Source organism: Lolium perenne, chromosome 1 (genome assembly GCF_019359855.2).
Source record: "Lolium perenne isolate Kyuss_39 chromosome 1, Kyuss_2.0, whole genome shotgun sequence".
Classification (NCBI taxonomy): Eukaryota; Viridiplantae; Streptophyta; class Magnoliopsida; order Poales; family Poaceae; genus Lolium; species Lolium perenne.
This window is the reverse complement of record NC_067244.2, coordinates 204039642-204062469: the sequence shown is the minus strand read 5'-3', so window position 1 is coordinate 204062469 and position 22828 is coordinate 204039642. Positions and strand designations below refer to the sequence as shown.

Sequence of the window (22828 nt, the reverse complement as noted above, 5' to 3'; positions counted from 1 at the left end):
GGTGTAGTCCATGAACCGATTTCTGTATTAGGAATGGTTGTACAGGGTGCAGCTTTTTGTATAGGCCGAGGATGCCATTTCGAGTGTTTGAACAGCTGGTGCCCACCGGTAGAGCTCAACGGCCAAAATTTCCCGCCGAAACGCTCGTTTTGGGCAAGGAGTACTGCCTTAACCGAAAATGGACAGCGGCGCGACCCAAAGTGATCGGACCGTGCAGAGACGCAAACCTGCGGATGTTGCGCGGACACGCAAAGTGTCTGCTCGTATCTCCACCGGGCCCGCCTGGCAGCGAATCTGCATCGAGGGCATCGCTTCGGCGGTCAGCGCTTCTGCGTCTGCGCCGCAGCCTTCACCATCAATGGTGCGGCTTCCTGTTTTGCGCGTGCACTGGCGTGCAACGGCTGGGCTTCTGCGCCTCCTTCAATGGCATCGTATCCCGCGCGCGGCCGCCCTTAAAAGTCCACCGGCCGCGTTCCTCCTTCGCTCACACCTCCTCTCGCACCAACACCGCCGCAGCGCCATGGGGAAGAAGATCGACTTCGAGGCCTCCGGCAGCGGCATCAGGGGACGCAGAGGGTGCCGCTCCCCGTCACGCTGGGGAGGTTGATGCACGGCAAATGGATGTCGTGCGATGCCTGGTCGGGCGTGCAACTGCCTGGCGGCTGGCGGCTGAGCTGCCGCCGGGTGCCCATCCCTCCAGTCCCTGCGCGCGATCCTGATCGTACCGCGGAGATCCGGCGAAGGAGGCGGTACCTGCCGCCGGACCTCCGCGCCGATACGGCGTACGCCATCGACACCGACAGTTGGCGTACCTATCTGTCGACCGAGACTGATAGGAGAAGGAGGGCGGGCTTCATGGGCGACAGGGATTTTCCCTTCTCGCGTCCAGCGGCGACTCATCCACGAAGACAGGAGGCGCCGATGCGTAGTCAGCAGCCGCCGACGCGCGCGCAGTACAACGACGACGAGGAAGACCACGGCGACCACGACCACGACCATGACGCCTACGCCGCCTACGAAGATGAGGATGACTACATCGAGGCGCTCGCGTACCATAACGAAGAGGTGAAGGACGACAGCGACAACTACGTCGCGGTCGTCTTCCACGAATGGCGGCAGGCCATGGCGGAGGGCCGCAATTTCGAGTTCCCGGTGAACATGACGGACGACGAGATGGCGAAGCTCGGCGCCCTCGTCTCCGAGAACGACCCGCCTGTGCAGCCACCGCTGCCCCGCTACGCCACCGGCGTCATGCCGTCGGGCCTGTCGGAGGATGAAGCCCTTCGACAGGCGCTACAGGACTCGGCGGCGCCACAACCGCCGCCGTACAACCCCTGGGCTCCTCTTCCACAGCCGCATCCATGGGCGCCTCCACCGCCGCCACAGCCGCATCCCTGGGCGCCTCCACCGCCGCCACAGCCGCATCCCTGGGCGCCTCCACCGCCGCCACAACCACAGCCCTGGGCGCCTCCACCTCCAGCACCGCCGGCGCGCCCGGCGTACGCTCCCGCGGATGGCAACTGATCGTGGGCGATACGGGAGCTCATCGTGCTCGACAGCGACGACGAGTAGCAGTAGGCGTTAGGTTTTTTTTCATGTTTAAACTATGTAAATTATGTTTTCATGTTTAAAAAAATGATTCGGCCAAAAAATGCGTCGTGTCGCTGGAGCCACCCCCGACGCAAATGGACGCGCAGTCGATTTCGACCATTTCGGCCGACGCAAACGGACGCGCGTGGACGCTAAAATGCGTCGCACCGCTGGAGATGCCCTTAATTTCTTTGTTGAGTTTGCAACAATTTTCATCCCGGAGGCTACACTTGTGGTGGGATTAAGGAAAAAGCTCAATCTCACATATGAAAGATGCCATAATTTGGCCCCCTCCCCCTGCTCCCTCGTCCCTCCCCGAGGGCGACTGGGGTGCCCCTGCCCACACCATCCCCCGCCCCTCACCTCCTCCCTTCCCCTGCTGCCACCGGGAGCCACCGGGCAAAGCCCAAGCGATGTCGGCAGCGGCGGTCTTCCCCTCCCTTGCTTGCTGGTTGGATCCCATCGGGGCGGATCGATATGTGGCGATGGAAGGCTCCAGCCCTGGCCCCGGCCGTCTTGGCCCCCGCTATGGCTGGCCTGTGAGGGTTGGGCCTGGTGGTGGTGGTTGTTGGCACTGCCACCCGCCGGTGCTTCAGGGCACGGTCGTGAGGGCGGCCAGATCTAGGCCTACGTGCCTAGGTCTGGGCCTGGAGAGCCCGACCGCCCCCACACCTCTGCATATTCCCTTCGTGGCCTCCGTGCCTTCCGGCCTGGATGCACGGCTGCCGCGAATGGATGTGTCTGAGCGGAGGGTTTGGCCCTGCGCGGTGGCCGGTGGCCATCCACCCGCTCGGATTTATCGGAATCTCATGGGCGTACGTCTCCATGGATGACGTCCTTGCTGACTATCTAGGAATGGGTTCCTGAGTCGGCCCGTGCTCGTCGAGGATGGCAACACGCTCAGTACTGCTGCTGCTGCTGGCGCGCTGCAGTCTGTTTTTCCTGCCAAACAGTATGGACGCGCTAGTGCAGTAGTTCGCGCGCTGGGGAGTCGCCAGCGTGATGCCACCGATCTAGCGCCGTTCGCGGCGTATAGACCTAGGCATGGCCGGGCCGAGCCAGCTCTTGCGCTTAACCCGAAGATGAATCTAATCGGGGCTAGGTCTTGTGTGACTTGGGTTGGTGGAGGGGTAGTGATTTCTGCAATGTCCGCTCCGGGTCCTCGCGTCGGCGTCCGGATTTTTGACCGGGTAGGAGCTCGGCGAAAGTTGGACATGGTGTTGGCATGTGCCGACGACGGCGTCACCTATGGGTGTCGCTCCCTTACTGAAGGTGTCCTCGTTGATGTCTCTCTGTTCGAATTGATGGACTCCGTCCCTCCGCCTCAACCTGCTCTCCTTGGGGGGGCTCACTTCGTGCATACCTCTCTAGTAGTGTCTTGTGGATCACCCTATAACCTCTCGCTGGTGTTGGAGCCCTCTCGCAACGTCTGGCTGGCTGTTTTTACACGGTTTGTTGCGGTAGCTGACGTCCTCCCTAGCGCCTTGGGGTCTTTTCTAGGTCGACATCTAGTCGTTGTAGCTCTTGCCGGTGTGCGTATCCCAACACCAACGGAAGATGTTGTGTTTTTGGTCTGGACCTAGCCCGAGCTCCACGGGTGGTGTCTCTCGGGTCTGGGTGAAAACTTTGCAGGACCTCTGTTTGGCGACGACGATGATGCATTCTTGCGTCATTCACCTTCTTGAAGACGTCGCCGCAAGCCCCCCTCCTTTGGTTTCTCAAGCTCTGCTAGGTGGCCGGTCCATCCATGAGTTTCCCCTTGGGTTGCTGGCTTGGTGCGGTGTAGGTTTGTTGGTGTGGACACGGTCATGATGACTCCGGTGCAACAGAAGACAAGGTTCCCTCTTCTTGGATCCAGATGGCGATTCGATTTGACTTTTTCCTGTGTTGTGCTTTGTTGTGGGTTTCGGTGTGCGCTTGGCACGTGTGTGGGTTGTAACTCTTGGTGTAACACCTAGCCGGTTGGTGAATTCGTTAATTCAAAACCGGGCTCATTTCGAGTCTTCTGTCTAAGAGGCTACAATTTTCATCCTAGAGAACAAAAGTAAGGAACATTTGGTGTCCTTCGAGTATACGAATCGCAGCTTGGAAAGGTATTATCCTCAGACGGCTATGGCAGCGTCACGACATCTTGAGGATATCCCAAGGGCACGGATATTAGATCTATTGGAGATAATACTTTCATTGTTGAGTTTGCAACTAAGGCACAAATATAGCATCGAAACGTGTGCTCCATAGACTATTGACAACCATGGAATGCTCGTTAACAGTTAATGATGCCAGACACAAACCATCAGATGTTAACTTCGACAAACTAACAGCCTAGGTTGTGTAAAATACCAAAGATTTTACAAATGAACAAAAACAAGGGAGAAGATCTTGGAGAAAATATAAGAAAACTGGAGTGTTGATGCTGATAGCCACGGCAAAGCTTGGAGAATATTCATGAGTCAAACGAACTGAGGATACTGACATTAGTACTCCAAAGGTAAAGAGTTTGACATTTATGAGGTGTTGTATTAGAGGCTTCCACATTAGCGCTTCCAATGTGTTTGTCGAAAGTACTAATGTTAGTCACGACAAAGCTTGGGGAATATTCATGAGTCAAACCAATTGACACAAACCAAATTTTACCCCTGAAAATAAATCCCTATTTTGATTCAAATTTAGGTTTGAGTACAAGTTTGTGATTACACTTTTTATGGAAATTGTACAATAGCCTACTAGTAGTAATTGAAGGCTAGAAACAATTTTTCAAGAGACTTTCCCAATGGAAAATCCCTCAATTTAACATATTTCAGAGTTGCCAAAGGGACTTGGTTCTGAAATCAAGTATGTGTTGCTAGCTGTGCCTCAGTTCGCCTCAGAGTCTGTAAGGTCCGCGACAATTGCCTGGGGTGTTGGCCTGCTGCGGAACCGGCTTGGTGGAGAAGCTCTGTGCACCAGCGTGAGGCCAGTGCCGGTTACACTTCTAGTTCATGTTCTTCGACATGTGAAGATATGTATTTGCATATTGAAATAAAATCAAGGTGATATCCTTGGGGATTCAGTCATGGTATCATAAATAGAAAATTGATTTCCTATCCGTCTTACTTAACAAGAATAATATACCACCAAATGGCATGAAAACGTAAATAACTTACAGCAGCAAACACTGATATGTTGGAACAAATCGTGAGTGCAGCGTGGATGACATAAGTATAGATCCCTGAATAACATTTATCATAGCACGGATGCAATGTCTTTCTAGTAAACACAGCATATTCGATGTTCTGTGATAGTCGTTACATGCTTAATTAATTTAGCACCGAACCAAAGGTCTGAAGAAACTCCCAGTTACCACCTAAACGAGATATGGTGAGTGGATCGGCAAACACTAACAGGCCTGACTACTGTATTCCCAAAATGACAGTTCAGTAAGCTACCACCACCAACCTCCTAATTTATTCGAACAGCAGCAGCAGCTGTTGGTTTTAAGAAACCTAGAAAAAAAAGAGGGAGAGAAAATTAGGGTCATTTGAATAAGCTGAAGAGGTGTTCTTGGGTACACCCTCCTTAACAAAGTTTACAGATTTCGCAAATCAACGGCGCAGACTATAACTTGCCCTTTACTTGAAAGGGTTTATTTGTCATCTTATGAACAAGTGAAGAAACTGAGTGAATTGAAAAAACAGTCAAAGGAAATTGTTGTGTAAACAGAAAAGCTACTACAGTCAAACTATGTCTATTTCCAAAACTAAAATAAAATAGCGAGCTATCATCTAGATAACATCTTTATTTTTCTATCCAAGTCTTGAATCTCTTGATTGCAGCACAAAATTACACAACGACCAAATGTTTAGAAATACCAAGCTTCAATTTCAGTCATTAATCCATTGACAACAACATTTAACGAAAAGGAAAGAGAATGGTCATCATAATGACAAGGCTAGGTTCTAACACAGTGGTCATGGTCACCAGATGAACAAGGCTAGATTTTGCAGTCTAGCTAACACCTGGATAAGGGGTTGGTAGGCCAACTCTAACACAATAAACGGTATTTCTTGGCAGCATTGGCAAGTTGTTGGCACAAGAATATGAATGAAAGAACATATTCAGGTAGCACGCTTTCAGTAATAACTATTCTACTGATTTGAGTCCCCAAAAAAATACTACCTTCACTAAAACCCCAACTAAAGCTCAACCAACAAGAAGAAGAAGGTGGTATTAAAGATAACAATATGTTGGACAATACATAGAAAAGCGGTTGAAAATGTTGTTAGTAATTGGCAAAAATATCCACCTGTTACTTTTTCAATCCATAAATTGCGCCGATAGAGTAAGAAATACTAGTAACAAGAATGCAGCATCCTAAACATGCGACACGGACAGTGCATCACTTGAAGAAATCAACGAGAAATGCATTGACTGGTAAATTGGCACCGTGTGTTTGAGAAATAAATCAAGTGTTCAGGTAAATTGGTACCTTCATCTCTTCTACAGACTATTTGCGCGAACCAGACCAAGGCCTTGTTTTTTCTTGAAGTCCTTCCTGCCTGAAAAAGGTGCATTTGATCAACGTACAAGAATTTGAAAAACTGCAACAACAATAAAACAACAAAATTTATAACAGTATAAATTATTTGCACCGCTATAGGAATCGAGCTAGCAAAACAAACTGACAGTTAGATAAGGTTATCAATTAATCAGCACACTGTACCCATAACCCATAAGCCCATAGCAGAGGGATAATTCTATTTTGTTTTGTTTTTAAGCACATGGATAATTAGGTGCAAGATAACAGCTGGGTAGTGTACACTGCACAGGAATAATTAAATGGGTACGTACTAAAACCAAAATAACGAAATAAAATGTGGAACAAGCAGTGCAAATTAGAAAGTCGCAAACAGCACATTGCTATAATCACGGTCTAGATAGGAGCATTCTAGCTTATAACAAGTCACCAAAGAAGGAAAGTGTTGTTTACATGCAGAAGATAGTCACTGATCGAGTTACTTAGGTCAAGGCCTATCATATTTCGCCCATGACTGAAAAGGGTAAGATATTAATGTCATACAGTTGTTCTAAATTAGTGTCACAGCAACCATTTTACAACAGTTCTCAGAAAATATCTACATTTTCACTGAGAATCCGCGCCAATAGGAACAAGGATAAGAGAATCAAAATTGACAGCTAATGTGAGTACCATGGAAGCGCACTTGCAAATACTGTGTTGAAAAGCTAATTCAGCAGGGCCAACAGGTTCAAAACTTGAAATAACCCCACATGTTGGAAGTTTCAACTTAAGGAATGGTTAATTTAGGACAGAAAACTTGCGACCCCAAGTACTTGCTCTGCAGCCCTGCACCGTTATAAGTTGTACTTTTGGATAAGATTGACACATTCTAATCTATGGCTGTGACTTATTTACGATACCTTATAGGTTAGCTAAAGATCAACACATTGCCATTTCTCATGCACCTCAACAAGCAAAATCAAACTAAACCCCTTCAAAACTTTTATGTTCCCTCCCAATAGCTACCAAACACATGGCATAAATACTATATTTTTGGGTCATTGATTAAGTTATGCCGAAACAAAATATTATGCCAAGCGGATGCAGAAAACAAATTCTGTTGAAGGTGATCTACAAAGAACTCGTACATTGCACATCTAAAGCTAAAAGTACAACAATGAACTAGTAATAATCTAACAAGTTGAGTAGAGAGTCAGAACCTGCAGCAGGGATCTGGCTGGATCCAAGCCACGGTGGAAGAACAAACGGTACGAAGGAGGGGATGCCTGATCTATAAGCAGAACACATGATCACATCCTCTTTCTTCATGTCCACGACGAAGACAAATCGTGGCGTATCCTCAGGATTAGCAATGGTAGCCGACATGTATATCCAACTGTCGTCCAGCGGGTCTAGGAACCCAATCTGTGGCGTATCCCCCTCCTTTAAGGGTAGCCATGGGTGGGGGCAGTAGTCTTGGAATTGGAAGCGGAAGCGGCTGAGGTCTAGCCGGTGCTGCAGCGTCCAGCCACTGGCCTCTTCATCGAGCGCGAAGGTGCTGAGCACGAACGGCTCCTCTCGAGCGACCTCGATGTACCGCAGCCGCCCTTCGCTGACACACAGGCGCCGGTGCTCCGGTGATTCACCGCAGCCGCTGGTCCCTGCGCAGTCGCAGCCGTCCTGCGCGGCTGCGGGCAGCACGCTGTCCCTCGGCAGCTCGACGAAGCAGAGCTCTGGCCGGTCGCTGAAGGGGTCGACCGAGACCGCGCCACAGGTGACGTCAAGCCACCACAGGCGGCCGCCGAAGGCCACCACGTCGTGGTCCAGCACCATTCGCCGCGCATCCGGGAGCTGGCACGGCGAGACCGGCACGACTTCCCACTCCCCTGTCTCCGAGAGAAACCGGACCATCTGGTTCCCGTGCAGCTCGGCGATGGCGAACCTGTTGGGCGGCCCGTCGTGGCCGCCATCGGCTCGGGTGAGGAGGCCCGTGTGTAAGCCGCACATGACCTTACTCACAGGGTCCGAGGTCCTGGGGTCAGGGAGGCAGGATAGCTCACCGGTAACAGGGTTGCAGACGAAGTGCGTGCAGTGGGCGCCGTAGCCAGGGGCGAGGTCGGCTGGGCTTTTGCGCAGCCGGGCGGCGCCCCGTTGGGCGAGGATCGGAGCCTCCAAGCGCAGGTCGAAGTAGGACAGGAGGAGGAGGCCGTCGCTGCTGGCGGAGCAGACGGAGCCGGAGATGGACTGGATGACGTCGGCGTCGTGGTCGGGGGCGGCGCTGGTCCTGACGAGGTGCTTCGGGACACGTATGGTGGAGAGGCTCGGTGGGTGGCCGAGGCGCACGGACAGTCCCTCGGCCGCCTCCGTGCTGCGCTCGATGAAAGCCCACGGAGGGGGCGTGCCGGACGTGGTGAAGGAGAAGGAGCGGCGGAGGAGTCCGGGGAAGGCGGCGGCGGAGGAGAGACCTAGGAGGCGGCGGAGAGACATCGCGGGGAGCAGTGTGCTACTGACACGGTGAAGTGGGGAATAGTTGCCTGCCTGGTTCTGGTTCACATGGACTGGGGTCTGGGTGTACCCAGCAGAAATTCCAGGGGAGATGGCCGGCCGATAGCACCGTGTGACTGTTCCACCGGAAGATAGCAGCCGCGCTGCCGCGGGCCCGCTCGTCAGTGACATTGGTCCATGCGGTGTAGACCACAGACCAGTTTCCGTATTAGGAACGGTTCTACACTGTACGACTTATTTTTCAGAAGCCGAGGATACCATTTTGAGTTTTCTTTTCTGGGGAACGAGGCCATTTAGAGCATTGCTACGCGCAAAGGGACGAGCGACCATTTTCGTTCCCCGTGATCGAAAATGTGTCTGGCACCACCTCCAGCGGGACGATGTAAAGTGATCGGGTCGTCCGCGGAGACGCAAACCTGGCCCAAATATGCATCTGGGATGCGTCTCTGCGGACGTTGCGTGGACGCGCAAAGTGTCCGCTCGCGTCTGGCGGACGTTTTGTCTGGCCTGCCTGGCAGTGACCCAGCGTCGATGCGTCTTCTCCGCCAATACTGACACCAATGCGTCGCTTCGGCAGTCTGCGGCCGCGTAAATGGCGATGTCTCGCGTGGCGCGCGGCCGTCGCCTACCTCTGCGCACGAAGTAATGGCGTTGCCACGCGTGCCGCGACCGTCGCCCTGCCTCTGATAAACAGGGGCGCCAGCATCTCATCTCCTCCCCACAAAACCCTAGCCACCGCACAACCTCCACTGTAGCGCCGCTGCCGCTCAGACTCCGCCGCAGCCACCATGAGCAACACCGACCGCGGCCAGGCTGTCGCGCCTCCATCTCCACCTACACCTCCCACTCCACCTCCCCGGCCTCGAGCTCCGACGAGGAGTTCGACTCCGACGACAACGCGGGCGACCTCCTCGACCCGATCAGGGACGCAAAGTACCTGGCTGACGCAGAGAAGGAAGCAGAGGAGGAGCGAGCGGGCCACGCGGTGTTGGACGCCGAGATGGAACAGCGCAGGCTGGCGGCCGCCGCAGCCACAGAGGAGTCCGACTCCGACATATCATGGACTTCCGATGACCCTGATGCGCCTACCCCGGAGGAGAGGACGGCGGAGCATAGAGCTATAGTCGAGTCCTTCGAGACGCTCAAGGACGACGCCGCCAACGCGAGGCTGCAGCAGTGCTTGCAAGAGGACGCGGCGGCGCACCGAGCCATACCAGTCGCACGGGAGCCGGCGGAGAAGCAGGCGATGGAGCGACGCAACGACAGGGCCGGCCCGTTCGGAAGCAAGTAGTATAGGCTTCTAGAACTACATTGTATAGTTTTTATGCATTTAAATGTACTACTTTTTATATTTTTAAATGTGTTGCAAATCTAAAAATGGGTTGTGGGAGCACACCCAGACGCAAACGGACGCGCGGACAAAATATGTCAGCGGGGCGACGCAAACGGACTCTCGCGACCACTTTTGGGCGTCCAAAATGCGTCGCCCCATTGGAGATGCCCTTATGCCGCATTTGTTTGCCTGAGCCGATTTCCTACATGACTATTTCAGCGAGATGGGAGCCCCTGCGTGCTGCATGACTGCGCCAGTGAGATAGGAGCTCCTGCGCGTCACGAACGGGCCATGGGCCACTTTTGCCGGGTCATTTGGTAGCATGTGAGGCCTTTTGCGCGTCGGAGAAGGAACCCAGGCCCCATCGTTTGGTTGCCCGTTAACAGTATTTTCTTCCCTGCTCGTGCAGCCCATAGCCTGTTTGGTTGTAGATAGCTCAGTGTTGTGGTAACCCCTTCACTTAGAGTGCTGAGGTTACCTAGTACTGAATAACAACATACATGTGATTCAGTTCAGCAGAGAAGATACTGGTAATACACAGCAACTACTACTTAGTGGGAGATGCATCACGAACGAAGCAACTACTTCGTGATGCATCACAGGTTCATCACGAGGAGTTAGTATATACCACCTCGAACAAGTTCATCATTACAAACCGGGGATCAGGTTGTAGCAAGTCCTAGCTAATGGAGGGATACAAGATCACCTCCCAAAATCAGCGAATCATGAGAAGGAAGCAGAAGCACTAAGCATGAACTGGTTGTGGACCCAGGTCCTAAGCCAGCTCCTCTTTTCCGGTGGCTGCATCTTACGATAGACGTCATACTCTGCTCCATTGTCTGTAATGAAGTTGGTAGCCCTGACCAGCAAGTTAAGCTAGAACAGCTGCGCCTTGCACACAAACCGCGGAGTGAAGATCGTCTTCATCTGAGCATAGTTGGTGATCGGGGTGCCGACGTACTGACGGTGCTTCGAGTACCGCTGCAATCCACAAGAAACAACTGTTAGTGCGGTCCCAGTGGAAGAGTCAAGGGCGAGAATGGTCCCCGTCGTAGAGTCAGATGGAACCTAGAAAACCTCCACAACCTCCACCGGTGACGAATGAATGTCCTACAATGGATTCGTTCAGACCCCGATTGTGTACCCAAAAGATCTAGATCTAAGGCTAGGGTTTGCAGAAGCTTACCACAACCGAAGTCATCGACGCAGACGAAGAAGACGACCATCCTCCGTGGCCAGTAGCCGCCGCCATAGCCGTTGTCGCCGCCATAGCCTCGCCGACTGTGCGGGTGAGGTAGAGTCGGCCATGTCGCTAGATCGGGGGTGGTGGATGAGCTCGAAATGGGGGGAAGCGGGGGATTTGGATTTGCAGGTGAGAGAGCCGCCCCTATATACGGTGGCGAAATGGGGGGAAGCGGGGGCTTTGAGAAGCGGTTCCTGCAAGAACGCGATGTCGACCAGGTAACCAAACGGGTCGAAAAAAGCTGGGCCGATGCGAGCCAAGGGGCATGCAGGCTACCAAACGCGTCCTTAGTGTTTGAACTGTTGTTGCCCACTGGTAGAGCTCAACGGCACAAATTTCCCGCCGAAAATTCCTAGGCCTCCTTTAGGGTATCTCCAACGGGGCGACGCAAACGGACGTTGAGCGACCATTTGCGTCCGCCGGGTCGAAAAATGCATCTGGTACCACTTCCAGTGGGACGATGCATAGTGACCGGCCATCCGCGACGACGCAAAACTGGCCCAAATATGCGCTAGGTTTGCGTCCCCGCGGACGCTGCGCGGTCGCGGAAAGTGTCCGCGTTCGTTGCATCCGGGCCCGGTTGGCAGTGAATAGGAAAGCAAAATATGTCTTCATTACTATTGATTGGCCAAAATGACCATATTTACAGAGATGGTTAGTCGAGTTAACCTAAAACTACAACGACCGTACCTACTCGCAGTCGCGCGGCCTACCACGGCCTGGGTTACTCGCAGTCACGCGGCCTACTACTGGCCGCCGGAGGGGCCAGCACCGTCGTCGAAGCGGGAGCGCTTCATGCACTCCGCGTGCCACGCACGACGGCGATCGGACATCTCGCCCTGCCGCCTGGGGCGTTCGAGGGCCTCGGCCAGGAAGGAGTCCCACAAGACTCTATTGGCCATAGAGTTGGCCTCCACCTCCGCCGTCGCCGCCGCCGCCTCGTTCGCTTGGGCCGCCGCTTGTAACCCCGCCAGCTGGGTGTGGAAGCGGGCCCTGTCCCTAGCCGCCTCCACCACCGCTTCGTCCCTAGCGGCGATGGCGCCCGCCAGCTCCCGGTTCTCCTGCTCGACCCGTGCGGGAGAAGGGCCCCTCCGCTGGAGCGAATCCAGGTCAGAGCACATGTACCCCCGAGCCATGGCGACCGCATAGCTGTGAAATTCCTCCTCCGCTGCCCAAGCCTGACGGCGCACGCCGTCCCCAGCCAGGGTCTCGAAGGACGAGAGTAGAACCCACTGGTCGTCGGCGTACTCGAAGCGGCTACGGCGTTGTCATCATCGTTGGCGATGTCGTGGATGACGGTGTCCGCTGGTGGGGCCACCGGAGGGGTCACCATCACCTCCCGCGCCTCCGCGAGCGCCGCCCTGGTGTCGGCGAGCTCGGCCCTGGCGTCAGCGATTTGCACCCTGGTCGCCGCGAGGCGCCCTTGTGCGCGCTCTTACGCCTCCACAACCTCCGCCTTCGCCGCCTCCAGGTCCAGCTGGTCGGCCTGAACCACATCGGCGACTAGCTGCTCGTCCTCCTCCGGGTGGGCATGGCGGCACATCTGAACAACCTGATCCCAGCTAAGGTTGTGCTCGGCCATGGATGGATTCTAGGGTTTAGCTTGAGGTGTGTGATACGTCTCCAACGTATCGATAATTTCTTATGTTCCATGCTTGTTTTATGACAATACCTACATGTTTTGTTCACACTTTATATCATTTTGATGCATTTTCTGGAACTAACCTATTGACGAGATGCCGAAGTGCCAGTTCCTGTTTTCTGCTGTTTTTGGTTTCAGAAATCCTAGTAAGGAAATATTCTCGGAATTGGACGAAATCAACGCCCAGCATCTTAGAATTGCACGAAGCTTCCAGAACACCCGAGAGCCACCAGAGGGGAGCCCTAGGGGCCCCACACGCCAGCCTAGCGCGGCCAGAGGGGGGCCGCGCCCCCCTATGGTGTCACCACCTCGTCAGCCCTCCGACTCCGCCTCTTCGCCTATTTAAAGGTCCCTGACCTAAATCTTCGATACGGAAAAGCCACGGTACGAGAAACCTTCCAGAGCCGCCGCCATCGCGAAGCCAAGATCTGGGGGACAGGAGTCTCTGTTCCGGCACGCCGCCGGGACGGGGAAGTGCCCCCGGAAGGCTTCTCCATCGACACCGCTGCCATCTCCACCGCCATCTTCATCACCGCTGCTGTCTCCCATGAGGAGGGAGTAGTTCTCCATCGAGGCTAAGGGCTGTACCGGTAGCTATGTGGTTAATCTCTCTCCCTATGTACTTCAATACAATGATCTCATGAGCTGCCTTACATGATTGAGATCCATATGATGATGCTTGTAATCTAGATGTCGTTATGCTAGTCAAGTGAATTTTACTTATGTGATCTCCGGAGACTCCTTGTCCCACGTGTGTAAAGGTGACAGTGTGTGCACCGTGTGGGTCTCTTAGGCTATATTTCACAGAATACTTATTCACTGTTATGAATAGCATAGTGAAGTGCTTATTTATATCCCTTTATGATTGCAATGTGCTTTGTATCACTATTAATCTATGTGCTACTCTAGTGATGTTATTAAAGTACTTTATTCCTCCTGCACGGTGTAATGGTGACAGTGTGTGCATCGTGTAGTACTTGGCGTAGGTTATGATTATGATCTCTTGTAGATTATGAAGTTAATTATTGCTATGATAGTATTGATGTGATCTATGCCTCCTTCATAGTGTGATGGTGACAGTGTGCATGCTATGTTAGTACTTGGTGTAATTGCAATGATCTATCATGCACTCTAAGGTTATTTAAACATGAATATCGAATATTGTGGAGCTTGTTAACTCCGGCATTGAGGGTTCATGTAATCCTACACAATTAGTGGTGTTCATCATCCAACAAGAGAGTGTAGAGTGGTTCTATTATGTGATCATTGTTGAGAGTGTCCACTAGTGAAAGCAGGATCCCTAGGCCTTGCTTCCAAGCATCGAATCTCCGTTTGTTTACTGTTTTGTTGCATGTTTACTCGCTGCCATATTTTATTCAGATTGCTATTACCACTCATATACATCCATATTACTTGCATCTCACTATCTCTTCGCCGAACTAGTGCACCTATACATCTGACAAGTGTATTGGGTGTGTTGGGGACACAAGAGACTTCTTGCATTGTGATCGCAGGGTTGCTTGAGAGGGATATCTTTGACCTCTTCCTCCCTGAGTTCAATAAACCTTGGGTGATCCACTTAAGGGAAAACTTGCTGCTGTTCTACAAACCTCTGCTCTTGGAGGCCCAACACTGTCTACAGGAAAAGGAGTGTGCGTAGACATCAGTGTGCCCGTCACCCCCGCCGGTGTCCAGCATGTATAGCCACGGCGGGGCGGGAAACGGCGTTGCCGCGCAGGTCACTTCCCGCGCGCGCAAAACGCCGGCAAAACTTGCCAATGTATTGGGCAAGAGCGGGAACGACCGTTGTCGCGCGGGAACCGGTAATCGCCAGCGGCAGGCCTCGACGGTACGTAAAGGCCATTAACAACCTTGACACTGTCTCCGCGAAAAAAATGCATCCGCACCGCTGGAGGTACCCCCGACGCAAACGGTCGCCATGGGCCGCATGGCGTCAGCGTGCCGACACAAACGGACACAACCGGACATTTCGGACGTCTGAAATGCGTCGGCCCGTTGGAGATGCCCTGAGAGCGACCCTAACAAATCCCTCAAACTGCAAACGCCAAAGATGCTTATGGACGACACTTAAATGTTTGCAAAAATGAGTGATCATGTACCATCTAAAAGTTTGGATAATCTATCCTAAGCCCCACCTTATCAAAGAAACCGCTCCACTCTTCGTGCACTAAATTTCTGAAAAATTCAAGGGGTTTTGGACTTGTGCTTCTTTCACGTGGGTTACTAGGATCGTCCCCCCCGCGGATAGAACATTTATAGGGGTTTCTAACTCAGAACATCTAAGCCCGAATTTTTCCACAAACTCCAATGCAAGAAATGATGTGGTTGCTCCAGTATCAAATAATACTTTGCCAGGATGAGTAAGGATGCTTAGCGTACCTAAGACTGTTTGATCCGACTCTTCCGCTTGTTCCAAATATGTGCAGTTCAACTTTCCATAAGGCTTTCCCCTCTTGTTGTTGTTGTTGTTATAGTTGCGGTTGTTGTTGTTGTTGCGGTTGTTGTTGTTGTTGTTGTTGTTGTTGTTGTTGTTTCCACCTCGTCCTCCTGAGCTCTGTCCGCTCCAAGTTGACTTGTTTGGGCACTCTGGCTTGATGTGTCCATCCTTCCCACAACCATAATAGATGATTCTAGATTTCTGACAATCCTTCTGCAAATGACCCTTTAGGCCACAATTGTTGCAGATGATCTGGCTGATTGGATTCTGACTCTGACCTCCCCGGTTGTATTGGCTACCAGTAGTAGGTCGGTATCGGGGTTTGAAACTGCGATCAGGTATTGGTTTACTAATTGGGTACTTCCTTGGCTCGATATGAGCCCTCTTCCTCCTGTCCTCCTGGACTTGCCGGTAATCATCCTCGAAAGTGATTGCTGAGTCAATCAGTTCCTGGAATTCGGCAGTCTGTGCCAACCTCAGTTGCATCTTCATGTATGGATTCATGCCTTTCATGAACCGCTTCTTCCTCTTCTCCTCCGTATCAACATCCTCAGGTGCATACCTGGATAGCCTGTTGAAATCCCGAACATACTGCATGATGGGTGCAGTGTTCTGTCGTAGTTCGTCAAACTCCCTCTTCTTCAGCTCCACCACACTGTCCGGAACATGGGCATCCCGGAACTTCTTCTTGAACTCCTCCCAGGTGAACACCTTATCTGGAGGGTGTACTGCTACAAGGTTCTCCCACCATGACGCTGCTGGTCCTGACAACAGATAAGTAGTATATCTAATCTTCTCCTCATCATTGCAACCAATGGTCTTCAGCTTCCGTTCCGTATCCATGAGCCAATCTTCAGCATCCATTGGTTCGGGAGCTGATGTAAAAGGTAGTGGTCTTGCATTTTGGAAGTCTGATAAGGTTACTCCCTTGCCTTCATTACCCCTATCATTGATGACGTGGGTAAAGAAGTCTTGCATGTTCTTGCTTTGACTTTCCTGATAACGCCTCCTATCTTCCTCCATTGCTCTCATATACTGTTGGAAGTCTGGGTGCATCATTTGGTGTGGTGGTGGTGGTTCATTCTCTGCTCTAGCTGCTGCATCTGCCTCCTCTTTTTCTCTTGCCTCCCGCTCTCTGCGAGCCTCTTCGGTTTCTACTAACGCCATGTTCCCCCTAGTCCTGTAACAAAGAGCGATTACTCATAATTACACCATGCAAATGTTTTCTGAGCTCAACTCAATGCCCAGAACTAGTCACACAATGAAATCAAGAAGCAAATACAAAACAAACATTTATTGTGCATATACTTTGTATATTACATAACACACACACACATATATTACATGTGGTATATATAAACCACTTATTTGGCTCAAAGCCCAAGCCAACGGGAATTTAAAGTACGTTCTATTACAATACCACCTAGATTACTTTATTCTTCCTTGGAGCTCTACTCCTCGTCATCATAACTCGCCTCCGCATACATTCCTGGGGTCCATCCGGTACAGCGGTTTGTCTTCCGAACGCCGTCCGGAATGAAGGTCCTTCCAGTAGGTATGTAGTCTGAAGCGGACGAAGTGCCGAGACGGAGATCTGTCATGCCAAAGTAGCTGGATAAAGACTCATATGTATCCCCAGTGGGATACAGCTCACCTTCTTCTGCTATCCATGGAGGATTCCTACTCACTTGACCTCTCATCTTCTTCTTCTTCTTTTTCTTAGTTCCAGAACTCTCACCTATGACGTACTGGGATGTTTTGGGTAATCCCATCTCCAGATCTAAAGAAATGGAGTTGGTGTCTTTCTGTTCCTGCCCAAAGCTTTGTTAACATTCTGGTTAACCGCGCCTCCTTCATCCTCTGAATCACAAGTGATGGGTTCTCCTTCATCTCCAAATGGTTCCCCGAAACGCCAACCAGTCGAATTCTCGATTGGTGACTCTGAGCAGTCTAGGTTCCTGGAATCATCTCCCACATATCCAGACTCATATGATGCTGACACATGTGGATAGTGTGGGACAAAGTTGGGTGTGAGTGGATCTTTATGGGACAACTGGTCACTCAAATCTACATAGCTGTCTAGGCTAAAGAAAGGTGTAGTATGTTGTGGTTGTGCCCTCAGATCACGCATCTGAGTTTGGACTTTATCAGGGTCCGTGAACTCAGCTAGCATGTGGTCAATCTCACCCCTCATCTTCATGTGTAAAAGGTACATCGTGGTCAATAAAGACTTACAGCTATCCATGTGCTGTGCTGCAGCTTCAGGACTTCTGTGTGCTAACACCACATGATTCAGAGTGGGATCCTCATCTTCCTCGGCATGAGGTATATGAGAAAACTCTGAACATAGCAGTTCTACTGACTTGTGCTGCCTTATCTCAAGGATTGCCTTGAATAGGCCCATGTGGTAGGCTGTGGTGATAGTTTTGGCTTCTCCGTATGGCATTACACGACTCATCAGAAGTTTTGTCGGTAGTTGGACCGATACTCTGCACTTGGCTAGGATTTCCCCATCATAGTAGGTATACTTGATAACAGGTATCCGTGGGTCACAATGAAGTTCCTTCAGCATCCCACACAGGAGAGCTGTGATTGGTCCATCATAATCACCGAGCCATCCCTCAACCTTCCTCAAAGTCCTCTTAGGAAAAGTGTTCGCCATTATGGCTGTATACAAAAGCAAAATATTAGTAGTGATAGTGCATCATAATAGCTATAATAAAGAATTATCGCACTCAAAAATAATTCAAGGGATAGATCTTCCAACGGAAGCTAAAACTTTCAAATGGCGACGTGGCGACTAAAACCCTAGGAGGTCATCGCCGGTGATCACCGGAGATCCTGGTGATTGGGTCATTCTGATCCGATCATTGTGATCTCCTCCTTCTCCCCTTCAAGGTAACTAGTCCCTCGTCTTGTCTTCTCCATGTCTTCTCCTGCATGGATCTGGAATGTGTTGGATGGAGAGTTACACGTATGGCCTGCTAAGAAATGGATTACTTTGGTGGATGCGGCGGGTTCACCAATCATTGGCAAGTTTCTACGTAAGGATGATGGTGTTCTGGAAGTTGGATCTGTGGTTGAGTTTTCGGTTTTTCATGCACTAGTGGATCATTGCATTCTTTCTCCGCCTGATCAATCTGGGTTGGATAAGAGGCTGGTGTATGATACATCTAAAACCCTAGATCTAGCTAGTCTGGTTAGATCTTGGAAGATCACCTATTCCACAGTTAAGGATTTGGATCGGGGACGTATGAAAGCGTATGATGGATGTTTGTGTTATTGCATGGACAAGCATCTCAGATTGTATAATGCTAAGAGTGCTCTCATTGGGTGCCAGAGAGTTTCTTCTAAGGATAGGTTTCATGTTGGTTCAAAGATACGTTTCACTGATCATGTGGTTAGATTGGGGAAGATGATTAAATCTAATCCAGCTGTGGATGATATTTCTGTTAAAGATGCGATCTCAGGGCAAGAGGGTCGTTGTGCTTCTAAGGATGCGGTCCTGGATAATCAGTTTGAGGCTTTGTTGGCACAGGATCCCAAGTCTGATCAAGTTCCTGCAGATTCCTCCTCTTTGGCTCATGCTGCTCTTTTTAAAGACCTAGATTTCTCCCATGGTATAAATTTTGCCAAAGATGTTAAGAATAAATTTCACAAAGAGGTGCATCCATCTTCTTCCTCTGGTCATTTCCTTATGGTGGTAGCTTTTGGCCGAGCCACTTTCAAACTTGAGGAGGATTTGGTTGGTATTGCTTTAGAATCTGCTATTGGTGGGTTTTGTGGACAGCTCAAGGTTTCTCAATTACAGGATAGAGTTTTCTCTTTTACTGTATCCAATAAGGAAGTGGGTTTTCATATTCTCAAGCTTCGGAAATTCGCATGTAAGCTTTTCAAGTGCTTTTTCTATTTGTGGGGTCGGGGAGGGCCCAATTGGACATGGGAGTTTCAGAGATGGCAGAGAGAAAGGGAGGAGGAATGGACTCTGGTAAGTCCATCCAAGAAAATCATGCAACATGGTTTAGCAGCTCTCAAGAAACAAGTGCCTAAGCCTATTTTAAATCTCAAGAATAAGGCTAACAAGAAGTTGGAGTTTGGCAAAAATCTTGGATATGAGGCTTGATTGGGTTACCATAGTTCTGCTCAGCAGGGTGCTGTGACAGCTGATCCACCTGTCACGCTTGTTACTTCTTCTGCTCCACATATTACTTATTCTACTTCTAAGCCTCTTCCTGTTGAGAAGAATAGTTTAAATGTTGATGCTCCTATTGAACAATCAAATTTGGAGAAGCATAAGAACCTCTAAGAGGAGAGGCCTAAGTCAGCTCAAGATGACTTTGGTAAGATGATTGATGACATGGCATATAAGGTTTGGAATTGTGGTCGGTGTCTTAGTATGGGTCATCGTACACCTGATTGCACCAATGAGATTCGATGTAGGTCATGTTTTAGTTATGGCCATGTTAGAAAGAAGTGCTTGGCTAATAAGGAGAGAGGGAAAGTTTGGGTGCCAAAACGGATACATACGGGTACGGTTTTGGGTACCTGTACGGATAAGGAAGTGGCTACTTCTGGAGTTGCCGCCTCGGCTTCTGCTTCTATTAATGATATGCCAGATTCCCTGCAACAGTTCGAGCACATTAACCATGTCTCTCCTCCTGTCTCGGCGAGTCCGTCTTCTTCACAGGCGATGGCGGTTTTCGAGGTAGATCCAACTCCATGGCTCCCTTGGGGGCATGAGATCATTGACGGCGGGCCGACTCGCCTGCCGCGGACCTTCTACTTCGCCTCACAAGATCCACCACCACGGCACATGGACTATTGTATTGCGCTGGTTGATCCTCCACCGCCGCCGGCAGTGATGGCGCTTTGGAGGGAGCAAGTGCATAACTTCCTGACTGGGCCACTGCAACGCAATGTGGTAACGTCCCAGCCTAGCTTGTTTGGTGTTGGTCTTTATCAGATGAGTAGTCCAAATTCGGTGAATGCTCTAGTTCAGCATGGTCAGTACCAGATTCAGAATAGATTGCTGAGGTTTGTGCATGTGGGTGAGGCGCCGCAGAATCATCGGGCTGCTTTGGGGTTTCGTCGTGGGTGGTTGATGTTTCTAGGTGTGCATCCAGATTATCGCAATGACTTTGACATTGCACAGGCAGTTGCTACTTTTGGTCAGTATCACACCTGGAACAATAATGATCCTGTCATGGATAGGGTACTGGTTTATGCTTCCTTCCCTTCGCCACAATTGGTGCCTCGTGATGTTGTGTTTGGGAAATTTGCTACAGTTGGAGGGGCTAAAGAATCATGGACGGCTCCAGTGTATATCCTCACAGCAGAGTTTGCTGAAGCATTGCCAGCTGATGAGGATCAGATGCCACCAGATGGTAATCCTCATCCCTTCCCAGGAGAACTCCAGGCCAACAACAACATATTTGTTAATCCTCAGTTTCTAGAGATTGGGTGGGATGCTGTGCAGGATGTTGGGCATGATCAGCAAGGAAATCAGGGGGGCCCTCATGGGCAACAAGGTGGTTGGGGTTTGGGAAACAATGTGCAACATGATGGTTGGGGTGTTTGGGAGCAAGGTGAAGTGATACTCCATGATATTCAGGAGTCTATGGTGATCAATATGTCTGACAGCTCAGGGTCTTCAGTTAACATGATGGAAGGGCAGCACCAGCAACAGGAGGAGGGTTTGCAGATACTGCACAATGTGCTCAATATTGGAATGGTTCATACAGTGGTGGGGCCTACATTGCCACCTGAGATGTTGTGTGCACAAGCTCTGCAATTGGCTCTTCCTTCATGGCTTAGTATGCATGTGCCCAAGGGACTCTCTGTTCCTTTTGGTTTTCTGAAGAAAGTTTTTGGGCCTGAGTCAGTGTTGGACTTGCAAAAGGGGACCCAGCACCTTGTGAGCCTCATGGATTCTGGTTGGCTGCAGGTGCCTATGATTGGTGATGATGTTGTTAGTACTGTGGACAGAAGACATGAGCTGCAGGGAGTGGGGCAGCATGAGATCCTTAGCCCCAGACCCAAGAAAAGGAGAACAAAGGCCACTGCACCTCTGGTGCAATCTGCAGAAAGGAGATTCACTAGAAGCTGCCTCAAGATGGATGGGTATAGGCCAACTCCTGTGTTGGCAGTGCAGCCTAAGATTAGGAAGAAGGTGAGAGCCAGCAACTTGCTGATGACAATGGAACAAGAGGCAGTGGGGCAGGAGAAGGTTCAGGAGGAGGAGAGGAGGAATGAGGAACAATCAGTACATGTGCCACCTATCCCTTTGGCTCTGTTGCAGAGAGTGGGTTACTCATTGGGGATAACACCTGATAGATTGAGCAAGGAACAGCTTGAGGCTGGTCCTGGTGATGAGCAAGGAAAGGAGTCACCCAATGAATAAGCTGCAGATGTTACTCAGATCTTGGCAGTTCTACTGCTGCTGGTGGGATGCTTTTGGTGTGTGGGTGTCATGTGTTGCTTTTGTGTTGGTGTTATGGGTTTATTGCAGTGAAGTTACTGTTCTTATCAGTAGTATGACCATGGTGTATGAACTATTAAAGCACTATTATATTATGGGCTCTGTTGGCATTATGTGTCAGCTTGGTGAAGTATTTTATTTTATTCTTCATGACTGTGGTGTATAAGAGAAAATGGTGTGTGTTCTGTTGGAATGTTCGTGGTTTGAATTCTGATAACAGACAAAGGGAAGTGAGATCCAAGATAGAGGAAAGTGAGTGTGATGTGATTTGCTTACAAGAAACTAAATGTGAATCTTTTGACTGGACCCTTATTAGAAAATTTTGCCCCAAAAGGTTTGATAACTTTGCTTTTTCACCATCTATGGGGGCTTCTGGGGGTATAATTGTCATTTGGAACTCCTCTGTGTTCACTGGTATGTTGGTACAATCTGTCAAGTATGGGGTGCAAGTTGAATTCACTTCTGTGCATAATAGTGAGTCTTGGAATTTGATTTGTGTTTATGGGCCATGCCAAGGGGAAGAAAGGGATAACTTTGTGTCTTGGCTTTATAATATACACATTCCAGCTGATGAGAATTGGATTATTTTGGGAGATTTTAATTTTGTGAGATCACAAGATAATAGGAACAGGCCTGGAGGTGATATCAATGATATGTTCTTGTTTAATGAAATTATTGGTCACTTGGGGTTGCTTGAATTACCTATTAAAGGCAGAGCTTATACTTGGCCTAATATGCAGAAGGAACCCTTATTAGAGCAGTTGGATTGGTTCTTTACCAGTGCTAACTGGATAACAGATTATCCCAATACCATGGTGTTTCCCCTAGCAAAAATTGGTTCTGACCATGTGCCATGTGTTTTAAATGTGGATACCAATATACCCAAAGCATCTCTGTTTAGATTTGACAACTATTGGGTTAATATGCTTGGGTTTTTGGACAGTGTTAAGAGTTCCTGGGATAAGGGGTCTAAAAAGAATTATAGCTCAGCTATTTTGGCAGACAAATTAAAGACCTTAAGGCATGAACTGAAGAAGTGGCATGTTAGTATGGCTAAATTGAAACAGATGATCAAGAACTGTAA

General features: G+C 50.2%; 1 protein-coding gene across 1 annotated transcript; it reads right to left on the bottom strand.

Annotated features, from left to right (window-relative positions):
* Positions 1-4780: 4780 nt before the first annotated feature.
* Positions 4781-8629, bottom strand: LOC127319962 (uncharacterized). The gene is made up of 3 exons (XM_051349791.2): positions 7306-8629; positions 6056-6125; positions 4781-5072 (listed from the first exon to the last, which is right to left on the bottom strand). Exons 1-2 carry the CDS (start codon positions 8570-8572, stop codon positions 6067-6069), a joined length of 1326 nt encoding a protein of 441 aa, XP_051205751.1. The 5' UTR covers positions 8573-8629; the 3' UTR covers positions 4781-5072; positions 6056-6066.
* Between the last annotated feature and the right edge of the window lie 14199 nt (positions 8630-22828).

What these genes read in the sequence shown, in the direction of transcription:
- LOC127319962 (XM_051349791.2), bottom strand. Translation starts at nt 8,572, where the DNA reads ATGTCTCTCCGCCGCCTCCTAGGTCTCTCCTCCGCCGCCGCCTTCCCC. An exon ending in CAGCCAGATCCCTGCTGCAG is followed by an intron (nt 6,126 to 7,305) that starts GTTCTGACTCTC and finishes CACCTTTTTCAG; the next exon opens with GCAGGAAGGACTTCAAGAAA.